The sequence below is a fragment of the Caloenas nicobarica genome, chromosome 7, assembly GCF_036013445.1.
Source record: "Caloenas nicobarica isolate bCalNic1 chromosome 7, bCalNic1.hap1, whole genome shotgun sequence".
NCBI lineage: Eukaryota > Metazoa > Chordata > Aves > Columbiformes > Columbidae > Caloenas > Caloenas nicobarica.
The window spans coordinates 20580709-20600618 of record NC_088251.1 but is presented as its reverse complement, the minus strand read 5'-3'; the positions used below and the strand labels follow the sequence as shown (position 1 = coordinate 20600618).

Here is a 19910-nt window from a genome sequence, read left to right as displayed (position 1 = left end):
ATTCTGGAGGTCCTTGCTTTTAAAGGCAGGCAAGTGGGGCATGCCCAGAGAGAGAGGCCTCACCCACTGCATGGAAATGGAGAAGAAACAGCCATCTTCTTTTAATGCTTTGCCTTTTTTTTTCCTTTTTCTAAAAATTGTGGCCATTTTAGAAAGAAAGGTTTAAACCGGGGATCTTCATCGAAATAAAAGTTGATGAATTTCATTGCGTTATGACTTCCTGTTAGGATTTTGCAATATAAAGCCTTCTGGGTTTTGCTTTATTAAGATATAAACAAAAAAATGAAGTTTGTGAATTTTTTTCCCTTCTTGTAAGCAGATGTACAACACTGGATGTTTTACATGTAACAAGTAAGTCCGATCTCACCCCTTTTGACTTGAGTAGAATAATAGAGTCGTTTAGGTTCGAAAAGACTTTTAAGATCATCAAGTTCAACCGTAAGCCTAACGCTGCCAAGTCCACCTCTAAACCATGTCCCTAAGCACCATGTCTACATGCCTTTTAAGTACCTCCAGGGACGGTGACTGAACCACTTCCCTGGGTAAGCATACAGCATATTGCAGGTAAATAAAAGAATCTGACAAAAACATCTGACTTGGATCTCAGATGCCGGAGAAGAAACAAATCTTGATTTGGGTTTTTTTTGCCTTGCGTGTCTTGATAGCAGGCGTGCAGCCTCATCCAGCTACAGCTATTCCAGATAAAGGACCATTGGCCTCAACTGCTCACAAAAACGTCCCATAAATGTTGCCAGGATTGCCTATCCTTTGGATATGCCAGCTGCGCTGCTTGTGGGAGCACTTTGTAGGCTATTTTGGCCAAAACAAATGACTAGCAAATATGATCTAATTAGGCTTTTTTGTTAACTAAGGCTTTTTAATTAAGCTTTTTGCTGTAACCTAAGATGGTGGATTTTCTGTTCACTGTGGTCCGTGTCATCTCAAACACATGCCTGCTGAGTGAACATACATGCAGGGTGCTATAGAGACTATGCAACTCCTGTGCAGCATATGCCATGGATCCTCTTTCAGCCTAGAGGTCTGGGCAGGTGGCTTATCCATCCACCTTGCACTTCTGTTGGATTTTAGTTAAACTGTTGCAGCAAGCAGAATTTAAAAAAAAAATAATAATAATCTTGGTGTTCTAACCATCTTGAATGGGCAACTTCATACACTGTAAGAAGGGATCAACAGTGATTTCACTTAATATCTACATAGTCATTATTACATGACGTGAATTGTTGTGGAAACACAGCGCCACTCTATGCCTTGCAAGTAAGGAAGGGGTGGATGCAGTGTGAATCCATTAAATATAAATTATCTGGGAGCTCATTCTGCACCAGGGCAAAATGAGAGATGTGTCTGCCTTTACTGGTGAGGATTTTAGGTTTAAGGAAACACTCAGAAATCCATAGAGTATTTGTGCTCATTTTTAACAGTGTTCCCTGTTTACCTGGGATGCTGTGTGGCAGTGCCACTCTTGAATAGACTCCTATGATTGAATTTAATGCAGAACCTGCACAACAGCATCAAATGTTAAACAAGCTAAGCAAAATTAAGATTGACACCGAGATTGTAACACGAGATTGGCTTATGGTGAACTTATTTTACTCAGTGCGGCTGGGATAGTTGGTAATTATGCCAGGGATTCCAAAGAATATTAGGTTGTCTTGCACAAAATAAAACCACTTGGTTAATTGCATTTGCATTCATTTCCACCTCTAGAACTTCCTAGACGGGAAGATTAATCTTATATATATTTTTAAACCCACGGATTTCCAAATAATAGTTTGAATTTTAAATCACTCCTGTAGGATGGAGTTTAGAGCTGAATGAGGATTTTGGAGCTCTGTATTGTGTTTTCCAGAAATGCTCAATCCTGAGGAATACCTCAATGAACTAAAGAATTAAAGATGTAATTGGCAGGGATATGTATTATACAGCTTGCAGGTAGCTGATAATGAAACAGCTTTGAACCAAGTAGCTGAAAGTCAAGGCAATAATTTACATCAAAGCACATGCTCCCCTAGGCAACTAGTTTCATGTTAGAAGGTCATTCTGATTTGGATGAGCAAGGATGAGCAGGTAATCTGGAGTCTGTAGAGGGTTGTCAGCAATCCACAGGGAAGAAGTGGGGACTAAACAGCAGACGGGTGGTTATAAAATCCAGGAATTTTAAGAGCAGGGTTGCTGAAAGGACTAGGTGTGGAGGAACTTATTTTGAGCCTTGTGAGGGAGCTGTCCCATGTTAGAATTATTACAGCATATCCGTGAATTCATTTGGTTCAGAAAAATCAAAACCCCACGTCATTTGATGGATTCATTTTAAGGCAAGGCCCCCCAAACAATTGAATCATCACAAAGGAGAGTTAAACTGTGGCTGGAGGTTGGAAATGACTGGCCAGAGTGGGAATCTCTTCACCTTGACATCAAAGAAATTACAACATGGGATTCTACCCTAACCACACTGTATAGTAACTGTGCTCTTGCCTGACAGTGTTAAAAATGACATTATTTATTATTTATGCTATAGTTCTGATCTGGTAGTGAGATCCTTAGTATCCAAGGTTTTAGACATAATCACGAGAAATAGCATAATTTATTAGTGAAAATAGCTGCCTAGTTGAATATTGTGAATAACTTATCAGGCAGTGATTCTTGCATTATCTTCAAACTGGTTACAGCAATCTGCATATATGAAGATCCTTTGTGCTTCTAGCTCTCTGAGGTGACCCTTATGACTGAGGCAACTTTACCAAATAAGATTCTGTGGAGAAAAAGTGAGTCACATTACAAAAACGTGAAGCTGAGTTATTTTCTTTTGCTAAAAACTTTTCTGCAGTAACAAAGCCTCTAGCTCCATTTATAAAATATCTCAGCTATGGAGAAGATATTCCAGGCATTTTGGATGTCAGAAAGAAGAGAGCAGCATCTTTTCTATCTTAGAAGGCTGTCATCTCTGAGTGCTATGCCAGTTTTGGTGTGGTAGCAAGAGAATACATATGAAACAGGAACTAAGTGAGAGGAATCCGGCTAATTTGTTCTCACTGTCATTGAAAGAGAAAGGAAGCAATCTTCACTGGATTCATTGTTTTATATTACAAACAGCACATACAACTTCCAGCTAAACAAGTCCTCACTGAGGCAGTGTACAAATAAATAACACATGTAGATTTTGTTCCGAAGAATTTACAATTAAAATATCATGTAAGGAAGAAGTCAGGCTTTTCAATATTTCTTACTTCAGGTTTGCACAAACTGCAGCCCTGCCTCTTGTTCCAGAGATGTATAGTGTGCTGCAGTGACCCAGAGTTGATGCCTGAGAGAAGCAGCCTTCTTGGCTGCAAAATACACTGGCAGAGAACTAGACCCGTCTGCATCCTTGACTGTTTTTGACAGCTGACCTTTCAATACCGTCCCTCATTAGGAATAGCCCCTGTCTATAACTGCATCCTTTCAAAGGTCTGAAAGCTTAGGAAATGTCACACATCTCTCATATAATTAACATAATTCTAGGTCATTAGTTTTAGCACTTGTTTCCATTTTGATCTGCATTGCCTCATCTAGTTATGGATTTTACTGATACAGATAATTTTTTACTTCCAAGTTTAAAGCATAAGGAATATCCTGCAACAACATAAGCCAGGCAATTGTTTTCAAGGAGGCTGTGAACACAGGCAAAGGTTCTAGTCTTGCAAACATTTATGATAAGGTATACTGTGAGCAGTGCTAAAAACACATGGTTGTGAGCTCTGCATACTTTGGTGTGTGGTCCTTGCAGAACTGGACTTAGACAATGCTGCTAGCAGTACTGAGAAAGCCTTGAGGCATTCATTGAGGAACAAGAACCAGTTGCTGAAATGCAGAATGTAGTGATCTGATCTCCCCACCAAAATGACATGTCCAAAAAAAAAAAAGGTTGTAACTACAATTCTCTTGAGCATCATTTTATCACAGTGAATTTAGATCACAAAGCCTGCAAACTAACATTACCATAAACGTTCTTAGTTAGCAATAACACACTGTTTACTTAGACTGCCTATGAGATGCTGGTAGAGTCTCTTCAAGAGCATGCCTTTACCTAAAACCAGGACCCATCTTTCCCTTCCTGTGCCAGATATCTGAGATTTTCTGGACTAGCCCTAGCTAATGCTATCCCTATGTAAATGCCAGCCAGCTGTGGTATTGAATATGACTTGAGAAAACTGATCGAAGAAAAGTAAACACATAAGTCTCTTCTTATCACTAGCACTTTGCCATCAAGATGGTGACGCAGCTTTGTATTTTGAATGCCAGCACACAAAACCTAATAAAGCAGTAAATGTTAACATCAGAAGGGCTGCTGAAAATGCTAAGCCTGAAATTAAAAAAAAAAAATTAAAAAATCTTTATTTAACGTGTCTGGTGGTGAGAAGCAAAAAGAATGTTTCTATTGACTAAAATCATTACAAGACTGTTTTGGCCAGGGCTACCTACCATGGCAGATATAGTGGCCTAAGCTCCAGTCAGCCTTCTTCTTTATTTACGTATCTTCAAGGAAAAGAATGGCAAATGATTTGAGGAGATGGGTGATCTGCTTCTGTGTCATTAATTTCCTACAGAGTGGTGAGATATACTTACTTTTACATATGGCTGCTGTGCAGGAACTGCAGGGAATCCCCATAGAGGGGCCGAGAGATTGTGAGTCCAAGGACTGGACTCATCCTCCCTATTTCTAAACATTTTTACGGGTCCCCAAGAGAGAACTTCTCTGAAAGGCAAGCTACCTCACTTGAAATCAATCTCAAGCCCACCTGTGCTATCTACAGAAGGAGAATGCAGACAACACACAAGCAAAGGACATTCTCCTAGAAAAGAGTGAGAGGGGATGTTTTGGGGCTAGATGCTATGGATGCAAAACATTTACAGGGATTCAAGAGGAAACTGGGCAAGTGTTTGGCTGAGAGATCTGGCAAGGTAGAGTCAGTCATAGCATGCCACTGCTGGGAGAGGTTTCAGGGACTCTCATCTATTGTTTCAAAGTCGAGGCCACTGAGATGGGGCTTGTACAGCTCCCAGGGAGACTGACATTTTACTAGCAGTGGTAAAAGAGCCCCACTCTCTGGTTTAGGGGCAGGATACTGGGCTAAACAGCCACTTAGTCTGATGGGAATGACCTTTCTTATGTCATGCAAGTTCCTGTGTTCATCCCTGATTCCTGCTGGTAGCTCACAAATCAGGCGTTCTCTGCAGGTCTGGAAATTATGAACAAGGAAACTGTCAATTTATAATGTGTTCCCAAGTGCTTAGAAAAAACGCTATTCTGACTACTCTGTAAAAAGACCAACGAACAAACAAAACCAACACCAAACTGTACGAAAAACAAGCCAATGCCCATCACTAGTTTCTCCATTTCAAAAGAACAACTAGCAAGGTTGTGGATACTAGTTTACCTCTTGTGACAACCACTGCTGATAACTGAAATACTCATTTAATAGATACGCACACAACCAATATGCAGCTGTTGTTTTCCCTGTGCTGTTTCATTAGTTCTGTAATTAAAATACAGAGTAATTTCTTCAAATCAATGTATAGGAAGAACTGTACCCTAGGGTTCCCAAGACCTCAGATATTATTCTATTTGCAATATAGTTGTGTTTGGCAGTTCACTCCAGAGGCTCTTGTTTCTTTAGAAATGCTACGTTGACAAGAACATCTTTGCACCCCACTGATAGCAGTTTGCACTTCTAATACAAAGCCTTCTGGACAAGATCTCATCACAAAGTACAACTAACAATTAATTAAGATGTTCAGAGACATGATGTTTGGCAGACTCCTGCACACTGCAACGTTCTCCTTTGCACACTCCCAGTTGTGCTGCAGTCCTGGAATTAAACTACACTGCTTGTGCATCAAACGTGCTGTATACCTGTATTAAGATAATTCAGCCCGTGGTGCTTTGCTTGCGTATGCTTATACCTGCTGTGGTTCAAACAGAGCCAAAACCTCCCTGGGCACTGCAGTGGGATAAGCTATAATTGCCATTGCTTTGCTAGGGGCTAGAAGGCTTTTGAAATTCTTGACAGTCACTGGAAGACTCTCCTTTCCTGTGACATCCATGTTTCTCACCACCAAACTGGTCTATGTAGATGTGTAGAGACTTCTGTTGCCCTCTGGATATCACCATCAAGATACTGAAAATCTAAAGACTGCTGACATATCCCAATATTCCTGGTTTAAATGTCACTAAACTCACAGGGACAGAGAGTTATCTAGAAATCAACCTTATCTGAAACTAGATTAAGATAGAAAAAACCAGAAGTATTTATTACCACATCCAAGCCAGAAATGTAATTACACTTAATAGGAGAAATGAAAACAAAACAAAACAAAACTGTTTCTACTGTGATCCAAAAGGCTTTTGCTTTCCTCTTTCTATCCAGATAATTGATTAGACACCTAATCCACAGGCTCTGTCCATTTGGATGCTGGAAACCTCAGGTTGTATTCACAAAGACTACAAGTTTTCTCTTTCTTTTTTGTTCAAATTCACCCTTTGGGACCCATTAAAGGAGTAGGTGCAAGCTGGCAGAGAGCAGACACAAATGAAGCAGGAGAAAAGGAAGAGATGAGGGTAAACGGGCAACACAGGATCTCACATTTCTCAGCCTCAGATCCTCACTTGCTCAGGCAGTGGCCCTGTGTTAGTGGAGGCATATTTGGGGGATGAAATAAAAGGGGAGTCACTGTAATGAAGCAGAGATCTGAGCTCATTTCTTGGTTCCCTGTGAATATTTTGGCTAGTTATTCTCCACCTAAACCTTTTGGTTTGGGTTTTTTTTAGGAGCAACAACAGTTCTTACTTCACTTATTTCATCCACTAATTAGACCCATTTTTAATCACTTACTTTCAGCCACAATCCTTGCCTGTTTTCAGGCAGGATATCAGCATGGTCCTTAGCCTACAGGAGTAAGTATTTTTGTGGGAGCTCATTCAGTTGCATGGAATATGCTTTGCACTTTTCATACCAAAATTTATTGTTACATGCAATGAGAGTGTTTTATAAGTTTTTTTGTTTACTTTCCTAAAGTTAATTTGTAGTTAATAAAGATTTGTTAGTCCTCCCCCATCGTAGTTACAACCTCATCACAAATTCCTGTCTCAGCCTTGTGCTCTGTTTGCTCACTGTGTCACTAATAAAAAATCACTTCTATGGCTGATAAAATATGAGCAGGGGAAAAAAAAAAAAAAAAAAAAGGATTACTAGGATTTTTCCTTTCCTCCTCCCCGCCTAGTCATATTGGATTTGCATTCTTAATCTAAAAAAAAAAAAAAAAAAAAAAAAGCACGCATTGTAATGCACATTGGGGGCTATGAGAACAGGACTCTGTCTTTGCACTCTCCAAACATTCTCTTTGTTTCACAAGCTAAGTTCATATTAAATATTTAGGACTAATCTAATTGGTTTGATTTTATGCTGCCCTGAACCTAGAGGTTCTATGTGTATACAACATGACTGTAAAGTGTTGCCGACTGAGCATCAGGTCCTGGACACTCTGACACTAAATTTAGTGTCAAGAGAAGTCCACTAAGAAAAACAGATGGAACTTGAAAGTCTTTGCTCCTGAATTCAGTGAGAACTGAATTTAGCTTAGGACTACTTGCAGATTAAATCTCTTAGTTAATTTTTATTAAAAAGTATTTTCTTGAGATATGACCAGCATAGAAGCTTTCAAACCTTTCACAGAAAGTTGAAGAAATTGTCACAGGGTGTATAAGAGCACAAGGTATGAAGGGTAAATAAGTTTTCAGTGACAATGTCCATGTGAACAGACTTTCCTCTGTCCCAGCTCCAGTCGTGCATTCACCTTCCTAATCCTGCCTGCTGTCACGACATCTCAGCTCTTTGTGTGGCAATGCAATGAATCAGACTAAGAAAGTAATATGGATGAAAAATAGCTTAATTTTTTTGCTATGTTACTCTACAGCCCTAGCAGTTACGTGAAGGCAATATGAAGCTGCGTGATGCAGATACATGAATAAATAGCTGGAAGCGGGAGTTGCCTACCTCAGTTTACAAAGCGCTGCTTGTGAATGCTGAACCTCGTCCCAAAGAGTAGTACACAAGAGTTTATCCTGGAAAGAACAGGTCTCTCTTATCTTGGGCAAACAGGAGAACAGGGAGTGGTTGGAAAGGGTAAGGTTCAATTTACTGCTCTGTGTTTAAGCTGTGCCGAGCTGGGAGACGGTCCCTTAGGAAATGGTGCAGCCAGGCACAGCCAGTACGACTGGAGTTAATCACAGGCAGTGCAACAGGGGAGAAACTGCTTATGCGTATTATTTATTAAGGGCATTTGTTAAGTATATTCACTAATAAACGTTTGTCTATTTATAAAAACCAACATGGAACATTTGGCACCATGGATGGAGAGGAATGAGGAAAATGAGAAAAAAATATGAGGCGTATATTTACTACGAAGAAATATAAACTTCTAGTTATACAGTGTTGCATCCTACACATATCCTAAGCTATTTTCCAGACAGCACTGAAAGCTTGTGTTGCTGAGTTGTTCCATACAGTTTTTATGCAATTCTCATCACCGCATTGTCCCAATCCAGCACTGCATTAAGTAACAGCTATAAGTGCAGACATTAGGTAGTGGCTATGTCTGAATTGTGGGACTACGGAACACTTCTCATTACTCAGTTCCAGGGGTATAACTGGTTTTTGCCTGATTTGATGTTAAGAGCTAATTATACATCATGCCTCCACTTCTCCATGCAATGGTTTCCACAGACAGAAAGCCAAGGAAAGACTGAAACGGCCCTGGTTGTAGCATCTCATGGGAATGCTGTCAAGACTTAGTCAGTGCAACTAATATTTGTCATGTTCAACCACAGGGAAAGAAGCACATGCTACAAACAAATATTTTTGTTTATTTGTTTTGTATTTGAACACAAATTTGCTCAGCTGCTGCTGAAAAAGAGGTATGGAGCACTAGGTGGCAAGGTGTGTGAGCTGCTGGAACTTCTGGAGTGAAGACTGCAAGCAAGCAGCTCTTGCAGGATAGATTTTTCTTCTGAACAGGGATAGTTTCCAAGTAGTTATTAACCATGATCTTTACTGTGACATTTTATATGGCCTTTACCAGCATGAAGTCTGGGAAAGCCTTGAAGATAGAGAACAAGAACTTGAATCTGAATCAACTTCCAAGGTAGTCAGTGTAGGCTGTGGAGACCTTATCTGTTGTGCCCATGTATCTCTAAGTGTCCTTGAACATCAATGCCCCGTTACTTTAAATGCTGTAGTCCAGCCACGAGCTTGCAGTAAGTGAGTAAATTAGGCTGGCTATTTCTTGCCAGGATGGGCTAATAACCTAGCTAAGATAACAGAAAGTTTGAGAGGAATTCAAAGATTGTTCTAAAATACAGGTTAGATAGATTGTGGGAATGTGGAACCTGCAAAGAAAGAAGAGTGAATATAGGGTTGTGAAGCCTTCAAAAGCCTTTTGTCTGCCTTCAGGCATCACTTCTGCCTTGCTTACCTTCTGTGTACCTAATTGTTGTTGCTCAAAGCCAGGTTAGCCAAGCACCAAGCCTTACTGGTGACAGTGGCACGGCCATCTCTTCAGGACAGAAACAATTGTTCATCATCTCCGTTGTCTGACCATGTAGTGGAAGCAGTTCTGATAGTGGCTGCATCAAGACTTCTAACAAGAATAGATGAAATGGTCCTTGTGTAACACTAAATTCAGTGGCTATCATGTATCCCCCTCTGCTGGGTACTAGAAAGCTTTCCAGCTGATGACAGGTTCTGTTTCACCAAATCTATAAAATAACACAAAACAAAACAAAGAGCAATGCTGTTGTTGTCTGAAATTCTTTACAGTCAAATCATTTTGAATAGAAATTGAATTGTACTTCTTAATGCTGAGTGCCAAGCACTGTCCCATATAAACAGAAAATCCATTTGCAGTCTACTCTTTGAAAATATCACACATATCTCAAAAACCTGTTTACACATTGTGGAGATATGGGCAAAAAAGTAAGGAAAACTCAGCTTGATTTTCTTAATAATTAAAAATTGTGTATTCTGAAGCAAACCAAAAGAGATACATCCCCAACTTAGCAGATAACTTTTTGTCAGAGTGGAGCACAAATTATTAATAATAATTGCTATAGGAATCTGATATGATTTGGTAATAGTTCTGCCACATCACTTAGTAAAAGAGGATTTCAAAAATTTTTCATTCTGCAAAGTGCCGTGTGTGCCCTCTATTGGAAACATATGATTGCATTTTTTAATCTTAATTTTAAAGCTTGTTTTATAAAAGCAAGGACAGTCAATTTCAATTCAATGAAGCATTTATATCTTCAATTAAATTCAATTTCAACGAAGCATTTATATCCTAAAGTATACAGAGGTAGCGTTTTGGAATAGTGTACACTTTATTATAGACTGGTTTTCACATTATTATTATCCTGATTACTTTAATCTAGATTAAACACTGATTAAAATAACATAGATACTGATTAGTATCATAATGTAATGCATTTTGCATTTCTATTTGAAAAGTAAAATCAAAAAGCTCTTTACTGTGCCCTACCTCTCTGGAAAAAAAAGGCAGCCACTCCTAAAATACCCAAGCAGCTGAACATGTAGCTTTGTTGAACAGAGAAAGTGTTGGCTTTTGTGCTGCACAACTCAAAAATGCAGCTCATGTGCAAGAGGGCAAAGATTGCATTAAAACCACCTCACATTTCTGCCTCCTAAATTATGGGCTGTGTCAGAAGGCGACTCAACCCCGACATTACTCCAACCAGCCTGTGTGCTGCTTTGCCTTACAGGGGTGCTTCATGGCTGCCCATGGACGATGCTCAAGATCAGAATAGTCAGGAGCACTGTCCCAGGGCTGCTTGGAGATTAAAGCTTCTGGTTTTACCTTCTGCATTTTGGACTGTACCTAAATGTCACACTGGGCATTCCTCCTCTGCCCGAGTTGGAAGGGTACCCCCTCAAAGGTATTTGCCTTTGATGGTGCTGAGTGAAAAATACCGGTGTTCAGTCACCGGCACCCTCCCACCCAGGAAGGTCCAAGCCAGTGGCCCAGGGTGATAGATTGCCAGCCCTGGTCTCTGGGCTGCTTTGGTGGAAGCAAATAACTAGAACTGTGCTGGGGAGGGGCGAGCCAAGGGAGCTGATAAAAGCTAAGCCACTGAGAACACCAAGTTGGGAGAAAGCAAGAGACTCACTTACGCTGGTTCTGAAGAATAACGGAAGGAATATTATCTTGATGAAATAAAACAATAGGATGACCTTATCAGTGTGATATCAACACAGAATTTCCCTGGAGAACAGGCTGGATTACTGAAGTTGATCAGAAAAGTGCCATCACCAAAGGTAACCTATTGAAAACATGCAAAGCAGGATGCTCAAAACATGGATTTTACCTTTAAACTGAGCCTTACCCAGCAGACTAAAATAAAGGACCAACACTCCTTTTAGCATTATCTGTGGTGAACTGAGAGCATGATTTTTCTGTTTAGTAATAAGTATTCACTTGCTTCTTGGCACAATACTGAACTCATTTGTTTGACTTTTTGAAGGAAAATGTCTAGAAATGTTAAATCTCTTTGGGTATACTTATCACTAACAGAAAAGATTAAATAAAAATTTGAAATAAGATATCTCAGGTTAAATGCACAGTTATGAAATGTTGCTTTGCAAAGCAAACCCTTTCAAATTAGTTGTTTTCTTTCATGCTGTTCACAGTAAAGTTGCAATTCAAATGACAGTTGATTGCACCTCCCATGTTTATTTTTGTAGTTTAAAAAAAAAATTCAGTTTTTAAAAAGCCCAGTTTACTACCTAAATAGAATTTGTACCCTTTTGTTATTTACAGTACTATAGAGTAGCCATATGCTAATCACTTTAACTATATGTGAAATGGTAGACTTCCATAAAATGACTAATAAAAATGTTCCAAAAAGAGAACAGTGAAGAAGGCAGAATCCTTACATCAGCACTAGCTATTACTTAAGGAAACCACAGAGACGTTCAAACAGATGCGTACCTCTGACTATGAGGAAAGCAATTTGCCAAAACCCCAATGTGGCTGAATGATGAATGTCCAGTATTAGCGAAGCCAAAGTGCAGCCCTTTACAGCTCTGGGGTCCAGCTCCAAATCTAACAACTGAAAACAGCCTCAGGAACACTAAACTACAGCAGATGGAGGATAAGAAAGGAATGAGGAAGGCTGCTGTGGCCCTCAATGAATCTGTGCATTTCCCATGTCACCAGAGGTTAAAGGGAATAATCAAAGAAGATTTAGGCAGTCCTAGAAAGGACAATGTTGTCTTCCCTACCTTAGTTCTAAACTGGAGAACACGAGGGGAAGACAGCTACCCTTGACCTAATCTTTTCTAGTAGTGAAAATAAGGCATTGTCTTAGGCTGAAGAGTAGCTATAAGACAAATTCGAGCAACCCTATAATTTTAAAAGCATAAAGTCATCATGTCCAGGTGGCATACCCAAGAACACTGAAAACACTTACAGATGAAATGGTTTGGCTGTTAGCAAAAATAAGCAGGTTTTGTGTGAGACCTGAAGGGTCAAAATAATGGACATGGATTTAAATTGTAACTACAGTGCTGTCTCCAGAGTCTCAAACAAATGCCTTGGTATCTGCTAGAAGCTAGTGTCAGGCACCTATCCAACACCCATGATCTCTACACTGAGGAAACGGAAAACTTCTGAACTTTTTGGTCCAGATAGTCCTGTGTGTACTGCCTAGATATGTCCTGACACAGCCACAGCGAGAGACTCCAGTGTGTGCCAACCTTATCACTCCCTGGGCACACTGGCATCCACAGGAAGGAAACTCAGGTACAACAGCAAGAAGGGAGCCAGGACATGCTCTTGTGGAGTTCCCAGTCTGGATGAGGATGTTGGATCATGCTGCAATACACACCTATAGCTCAATTTAGGCAAATCCTGAATGGTCCACTCACTAGAAGAACATAGAACCACTCTGTTTAGATTACATAAAACAGATACCCAGATAGTGCAGAGACCCTGCATCTAGTCAATTTATCAACCACACTACAATAAAACACCTTATTGATTATGAAATGAAAAGATCTGATCAGCAAAGTTTCTACAAAGAGAGACCTCTTGCTAACCTGGTATAAAATACTGTCTTGATTTTGTCAAAATAGCAACAACGGAGAATTTATGGCACTCATTCTTTGACATTTAAAATTCCTTAAATATTATACTTCATGAAAGATTGCTAAAAAATTAAGAAACTTCTCCTTATCTCTCAAGGAAATCTGTTTAGCCACTTAGTTGTCCAAACTCACAAGAGGTAGCATCTTTACTGCTGAGTACCTATTGCGCTGTGATACCAGCAAGTGTTGTGGAAAAGCCATTTACCTGTAGTTATTGTTCTCCTAGCACCCTGACACAGGAAATCCCAATTGTGGATAGGGACCATCTTCCAGATTAGATCACATGAAAGCATCACAGCATCCCCACAGACTGGTATTCATAGCTATCACACAGTGGTGCTTGGGGGGGCCTTTCTGAAAAGTGGATTTGTCTGTCATCTGGCCTTTATATCTGTGAGAGAAGCCAGGCACCTTTCCCAGAAAAGTTATTTAGTTAGATATTACATCACTTTTAGTCTTTCTTACCTAACTTTAAAGGTATTCCAAACTCAAGAACTAAAGGACTACTGAACAACTCACAGTGAAATCACTTTAAGAATCATATTAATTTTAAATGATGTGAAGAGCTACAGTGGACTCTAGATTGGACATCATGAATTCAAATTATTTCTGTTAGGCCTGAACAGGCTAAATATACTTTTGATACTTAGCTGTTGATTCAGTTATTCTTACTTGAACTTGTCTAGACAGTTTCTGAAATGATGAATTATTCAGTGACTTCCAGTTCTATCATACAGCTAATCCATATCTCTGTAATAAAAAGGTCATGTATTTTCAACAGTAAATGCTAATCTATACACATAAATCAGCAGTCTCGTTGTATGATCAAGTTCACGAAACTCACGTAGCATTGAAAGCACGAATACAATATTTAAAGCCAAGATGATAAGTAGACACACACACATACATACATACACATATGTACAAAATGGGATAGATCATTTAGCTGTATAGAGATATATAGGTGGATAGATAGGTGGATAGGTAGGTAGGTGCCTAGATAGATAATAATCTTGGTTTCAGATGTAACATTGTCTTCAATGACATTTTCTTCAAAGATATGTAAAGTCAGCCACAAAAAGTAGCCATAAAGGTAATCACAAATCCTAGTTTAGTCTAATTCACATTACTACCAATGGTTTTTCAGACTGCGAGGAAGACAACTTATTCAGAGCATCATTTTGGCAGTACCTTGATACATATTTATACAGTGCGATCACATCCCATTAAATGATACTAGTTCATTAAGTTGGTTATAATAGTGCTCCCCCATTTGGAAAAGATCTCAAAATTAAACGAACTATTTAATTAACCACTGCTGCTATGACATTCTTTTGACAAAGCAGTAATGACTGGCACTGGATTATTGTGGTTGAAGTCTACAGTCACTGTCTTTATGAGACCAGAGACCATGCAACATCAGTGAGATCTGGCATTATTCTGCACACAGGGTGCCAGGGCAGCATGGACCCTGCCGTTAATGGGGTGAAGGCTCATTGTCCCCAGCCAACTGCAGCGTGACAGCACAGGACATGAGAACTGTGGTGCCCTTCCAGGAGGCACCTTGAGGCTTGGGTTGAAATGTCATGGCCTCTTGAGTACTGATTTTAACCTGTTTCAGCTGTCCAGCCAGCACATTAGGGACCCAGAGAGAGGTATGAGCTCCAAATGCAATTGTAGTAAACCATAAAAGGCTTAAGTTAAAGTTCTGAGTCAGATCTCCTCTTAATCGTAATGTGCTATAAACATGCGAGCACTGAGTCTAGGATGAGATAGTTCTACAAGGGAAAAGTAAGACAAGTGGAAAGAAAGAGGGAGGAGAAGGAAACTGATTTTGGTTTGTTATACAAGTCTGCCTGATTGGGCTTCCTTCTTTCTTTTCTTAGAGGGAAAGAGATTTTGAATACAGTGACTGCATTTAAAAACATACAATATAGAGACATTATAAACATTGACATATGCTTTATGTATAATCGCTAGGTAAGTGCTTGGTGGCTTCTTTTTTTTTTCCTGAGTTGGAACGAGATTGCACATTTTCTAGAGTCACAAGAGACCGTTTTGTCTAATCCATCACTATTTTTTATATTATTTTGCCCAGATCCTTCCTATTCTATCCTCTGTGAGTTTAATTCAAGAAATAGCTACAGGCCTTAAAGTCAAAGTTCACTGCATTTTCAATTCACTGCACACACCGATTTTCATACAGCATTGTGTTTTCCTCCATGTCTCTCTTTCCTCCCTCTCTGATAAGCTTACACTTCACTCCACCATGCCCAATATAGGAATAAGAGCAGGGCAATGTTTCTATTCCTGTCTTTGCCACTGACTCACTGTAGAATTTCTTAAGCATTTGCATCTTGCACTTGGATCCTCTGGTATCTAAGAAGATGAATGTGTCTGTTGATGTTTTCTTTAAGATAAGAGCATTCATAATGTCTCCCTCTGTGCAGATTCTCTTGTATTTAGTAAGCATTGAGTCCACAATGCAGCCTTCCTACCCAGATGCCTACTTAATTAAAACTGTAGAAAATTAATTTTTCAAGACATCTGCCTCTCAGTCAGATCTGACTTCAGCCAACAACCTCCGAATTTTGCGGCAGGGCACTCACAAAAACATGTGCACACAAACCAACATGATCACATACACTTCCCTTTATAATACATGCTAAAAAGGAGCTAGAGATATTTGTAGAGCATAAAGAGATGCTGGAAACTGAAGAGATACGAAGACATTGAAAACAGTTCTTTTTATAAGGATGATGCTAGCTACCTTCCACTACAGAGCCCTGTAGCATTATCATCTGCTGAATATGCAAAAGCATTGCTCTTTCCTTTTCAATGCTATATTGCCTTAATTCCATCTACTGTCCCATGTACAATTCTTCACAGATATATACTGTTCATTTTATTGATTGTTAAATAAGAGTAAATGTATTGAGTCAAATGAGCAAGTGTGTAGATAATTCTTACGAAGATTTAGTCTTTAGTATCGGTTTGCAGATGTTCACGAAATCCATGTACATGGAACTACAGATGGTTACAAATAAGACAAGGTGTGGAGTTGGCTCTTACCTTACAGATTATGATATTTTGACAGCTACTACTGTTTTAACAAAATATATATTTTATCAGAGAAGATAAATTGTCTGAATTATGAGTTAATCTTATAGACAAAGACATCAAGAAATATATTCCAATTTTCAGTGTCAGAGAAGGAGTAACAGTAGGCTGTATTATGAAGATCGTGGTCTCCAAGGCACAAAGCAAATAGAATCTTAAAAAACATGACCAAATGCTAACAATCTGTTATGAACTGGTACAATCTTGCTAGTTTATCTCAACTATAGCAATTTTTACAGGCTAAGCTGCCAGCTTTGCTGTTCAAAATGTGTCTAAAAAATTTCCAGTCTCTGTTCTAATTACCAAGAATATCATAACATTACAATGGAAATCAGATACTTATTGGCTTGAAAATTATTTGGCACTAGTGGATGAAGTAGTTTTAAGTATAATAGGAGGCAAAAAGAAAATATAAAATACCTCATCTAAAATAAATACCTGTTTGCCATGTTAATTACATGAGTTGATATTTTCTATTCGGATCCCAATCTCTCTTTTCTCGTGACAGGATTACTGTACAAATTCTTCCAAAATAAAGGAGTCTACTCTATTTGCATTAGGATACTTTATTGAAAGTAGGCTGTAAATATATGCCAGGAATTTCTATGACAACATGTATACAATTAAAACAGCAAAGGGAAAACTATTGAAATACATCTGAAAACACCTTTGGCTGAAAAATACAGAGACAGGTTTTGGGTGTTTGTGGAAATACATGAACAACCTTCTGCCAAAATGCAACAAATCCAAACTAGAGATGTCTTAGGCTTCTATGCTTTTGGTTTCTTTACGAAGGATTTCAATTCAAAACAAAAAATAAATAGCAAAATACTGTTTTGCTGAAAACGCAGCTTCTAATACCCCAATTTGACAGCATTCTCAGTGTGAACAGATGTGAAGTGCTATCCTGCTCTTTAAGAAACCTGAAATTTGACCGTGGTCTCCCAAAGGAGGAGATAACTTGGAAAGCGCCAGATCCTTGTCACTGACACGCAAGTACAAATTGCAGTCTGCAAAAAGACTCTTCCCAGAGCGATGCTGTGGGGAAATCTCCCTCCGTGCAGATACGAAGGTCGCTTGACCCTGGGGACTTTCCACGCCGTCCCCCACCCGGCAGCACGCTCCGCCTGAGCGTGGGCTCGCCCCTCCGCTCCCTCCCGCTGCAGCGGAGCCTACTCGAAGTTGCTGCTCGCCCATCCCAGCTCCGGGCGGGAGCCGCGGGTCTCCCCCGGCACGACGCAGCTCCGCCGCCGAGGGGCTGCCAGCGCCGCCCGCTCCGCAGCGGGTGGTCCCTTCCCGGGACGGAGCCGCGGCGAGGCGGGAGGCGGCGGCCCCAAGCAGCCGGTGCGGTGAGTACAGCCGAGGCAGCCCGTCCCGCCGAGGGGGAAACTGAGGCAGGCGGCGGAGGCGGCGGACGGAGATGCCCCTGCGAGCGGCCGCTCTGCCTGCGGCGGGCGGCGCCGGCTGCCGGAGGTCCCGCGGCCCCCTCCTGGGGCGTCCCGCCGGCAGGAGCGGCCGGGCCGGGCCCTTCCCCCAGGCGGAGCCGCAGCGGCCGGGGTTGCGCTGCTGATGGGGAGCGCGGTGGCGGGGGCCGGCCCGCGGGCGCTGCGGGCCCTCACCGGGTGCCTGCTGGGCGCCCTGGTGCTGAGCACGCTGGTGGGCAATGCACTAGTGTGCCTGGCCGTGCTCCGCTTCCGCCACCTGCGCGCCAAGGTCACCAACTGGTTCGTGCTGTCACTGGCCATCTCGGACCTCTGTGTGGCCCTCCTGGTGATGCCCTGGAGGGCAGTCACTGAGGTGGCCGGTGGCATCTGGATCTTCGGCAGCCGCTTTTGTGACACCTGGGTGGCTTTTGACATCATGTGCTCCACTGCCTCCATCCTCCACCTCTGCATCATCAGCTTGGACCGATACTGGGCCATCGCCAGCCCCTTTCGCTATGAGCGCAGGATGACACAGCGCCTTGCCTGCACCATGATAGCTGTGGCCTGGGCACTCTCCATACTCATCTCCTTCGTCCCAGTGCACCTGCACTGGCATAAAGCCAAGGACATAAGATACCCAGGCTCCTGGCTGCCTGGGACACCCCGCTGTGATGTCAGCCTGAACCGCACTTATGCCATCACCTCCTCCCTTATTAGCTTCTACATCCCTGTAGCCATCATGATCATCACCTATACCAGGATCTACCGAATTGCCCAGGCCCAGATCCGCCGCATCTCCACCCTCGAGAGGGCAGGGGGGCAGTGGCCAGCTCACAGCAAGGAGCCTACCTCCTCTTTGCGGAGTTCCCTGCGCAAGGAAACCAAGGTGTTGCAGACCCTCTCTATCATAATGGGAGTCTTTGTTTGCTGCTGGCTGCCTTTCTTCCTGCTCAACTGCCTGCTGCCTTTCTGCCAGCCCGAGCTGGAGGGCAATCATGAAGGACAGTCACCCTGCATTGGCCAAACCACCTTCAACATCTTTGTGTGGTTTGGCTGGGCCAACTCCTCAGTGAACCCCGTTATCTATGCTTTCAATGCAGATTTCAGGCGGGCTTTCAACAACCTGCTGGGCTGCAAATGCTTCTGCTGTGGCACACCCAGATCCAGTGTGGAGGGGGTCAACTTCAGCAATGAGCTCGTTTCCTATCACCATGACACCACCTGCCAGAAGGAAGGGGCTGCCTCATCATCCGCACCCCGCCCTGCCATCACTGCCTGGGTGCAGCCCATACCCCACACCGTAAGCCTGCAGGGAGAGGACAGCAGTGAGGAGATGTCTATGGAGAAGAGGCCTGTGACTTCTCAGGCACATGCTGCCCCTGGCAGCAGCCCCAAGAGCCATCAGGCACCAGCCATTTTGCAGTTTGATTGCAATGCAGAAACTATTAGCCCCTGTACAGGGCTTGGTCAGTGCGTGGGACCTGATCACCCTGTTCCAGAGGGATAAGTGTTTGTGCATTTCTCACACACACAGCCACCCCACAGGGGGAGTTCACTCTGCCTGCACGTGAGATACGCCTGTCCCCCAGCAAACAAAGTCCCGTCCCATCCCAGAGGGATGGGGACCTGCTGCTCTTACCCCAGAGCGGTGATAGGTGTATGAAGTCCACCCCAAAAGCATACAGCAACTGCATATTAACCTCTTTCCACAGCCACCTTCACTTCTTACTCTCTTCCAGCCAGCAGACATTTCCCACGCATTTGTACACCTCCATGCGTCAATCAAACTTGTGATATTTATTGAGAATATCAAGATAATTAGATCAAAATAAAAACAACTTATAGTTTGCAACTCTGTAATATAATCTCACATAGATAAGTTAATCTTAGATTTAGCTTCATTGCTAAAACCCAGTTTCCAACCCCTCCTGGTTTCACATCATACGCGTGCATAATTCAAGTCTTAAAGGTTCGTGTTTGGTTTTACTTCTGTGTTTATTTCAAAGCTGCCTATCTGGATTTACATGTCTGAATCTGTGTTTAGGCTCTTAAACATTGCTCTATTAAAACATCACTATCTTATGTTCAGTCAAAAGACTGCTCAGAACCCTGGAAAATTATATTGCTTTTATGTAGGATGCCAAATAGTTTCAGG

At 41.6% G+C, this 19910-nt stretch overlaps 1 protein-coding gene across 1 annotated transcript; it reads left to right on the top strand.

Moving 5' to 3' along the window:
- The first annotated feature begins 17900 nt into the window (after positions 1-17900).
- Positions 17901-19262, top strand: LOC135991021 (D(1)-like dopamine receptor). Its single transcript, XM_065639255.1, has one exon. The coding sequence runs from the start codon at positions 17901-17903 to the stop codon at positions 19260-19262; it is 1362 nt and encodes a 453-aa protein (XP_065495327.1).
- The last annotated feature ends 648 nt before the right edge of the window (positions 19263-19910 follow it).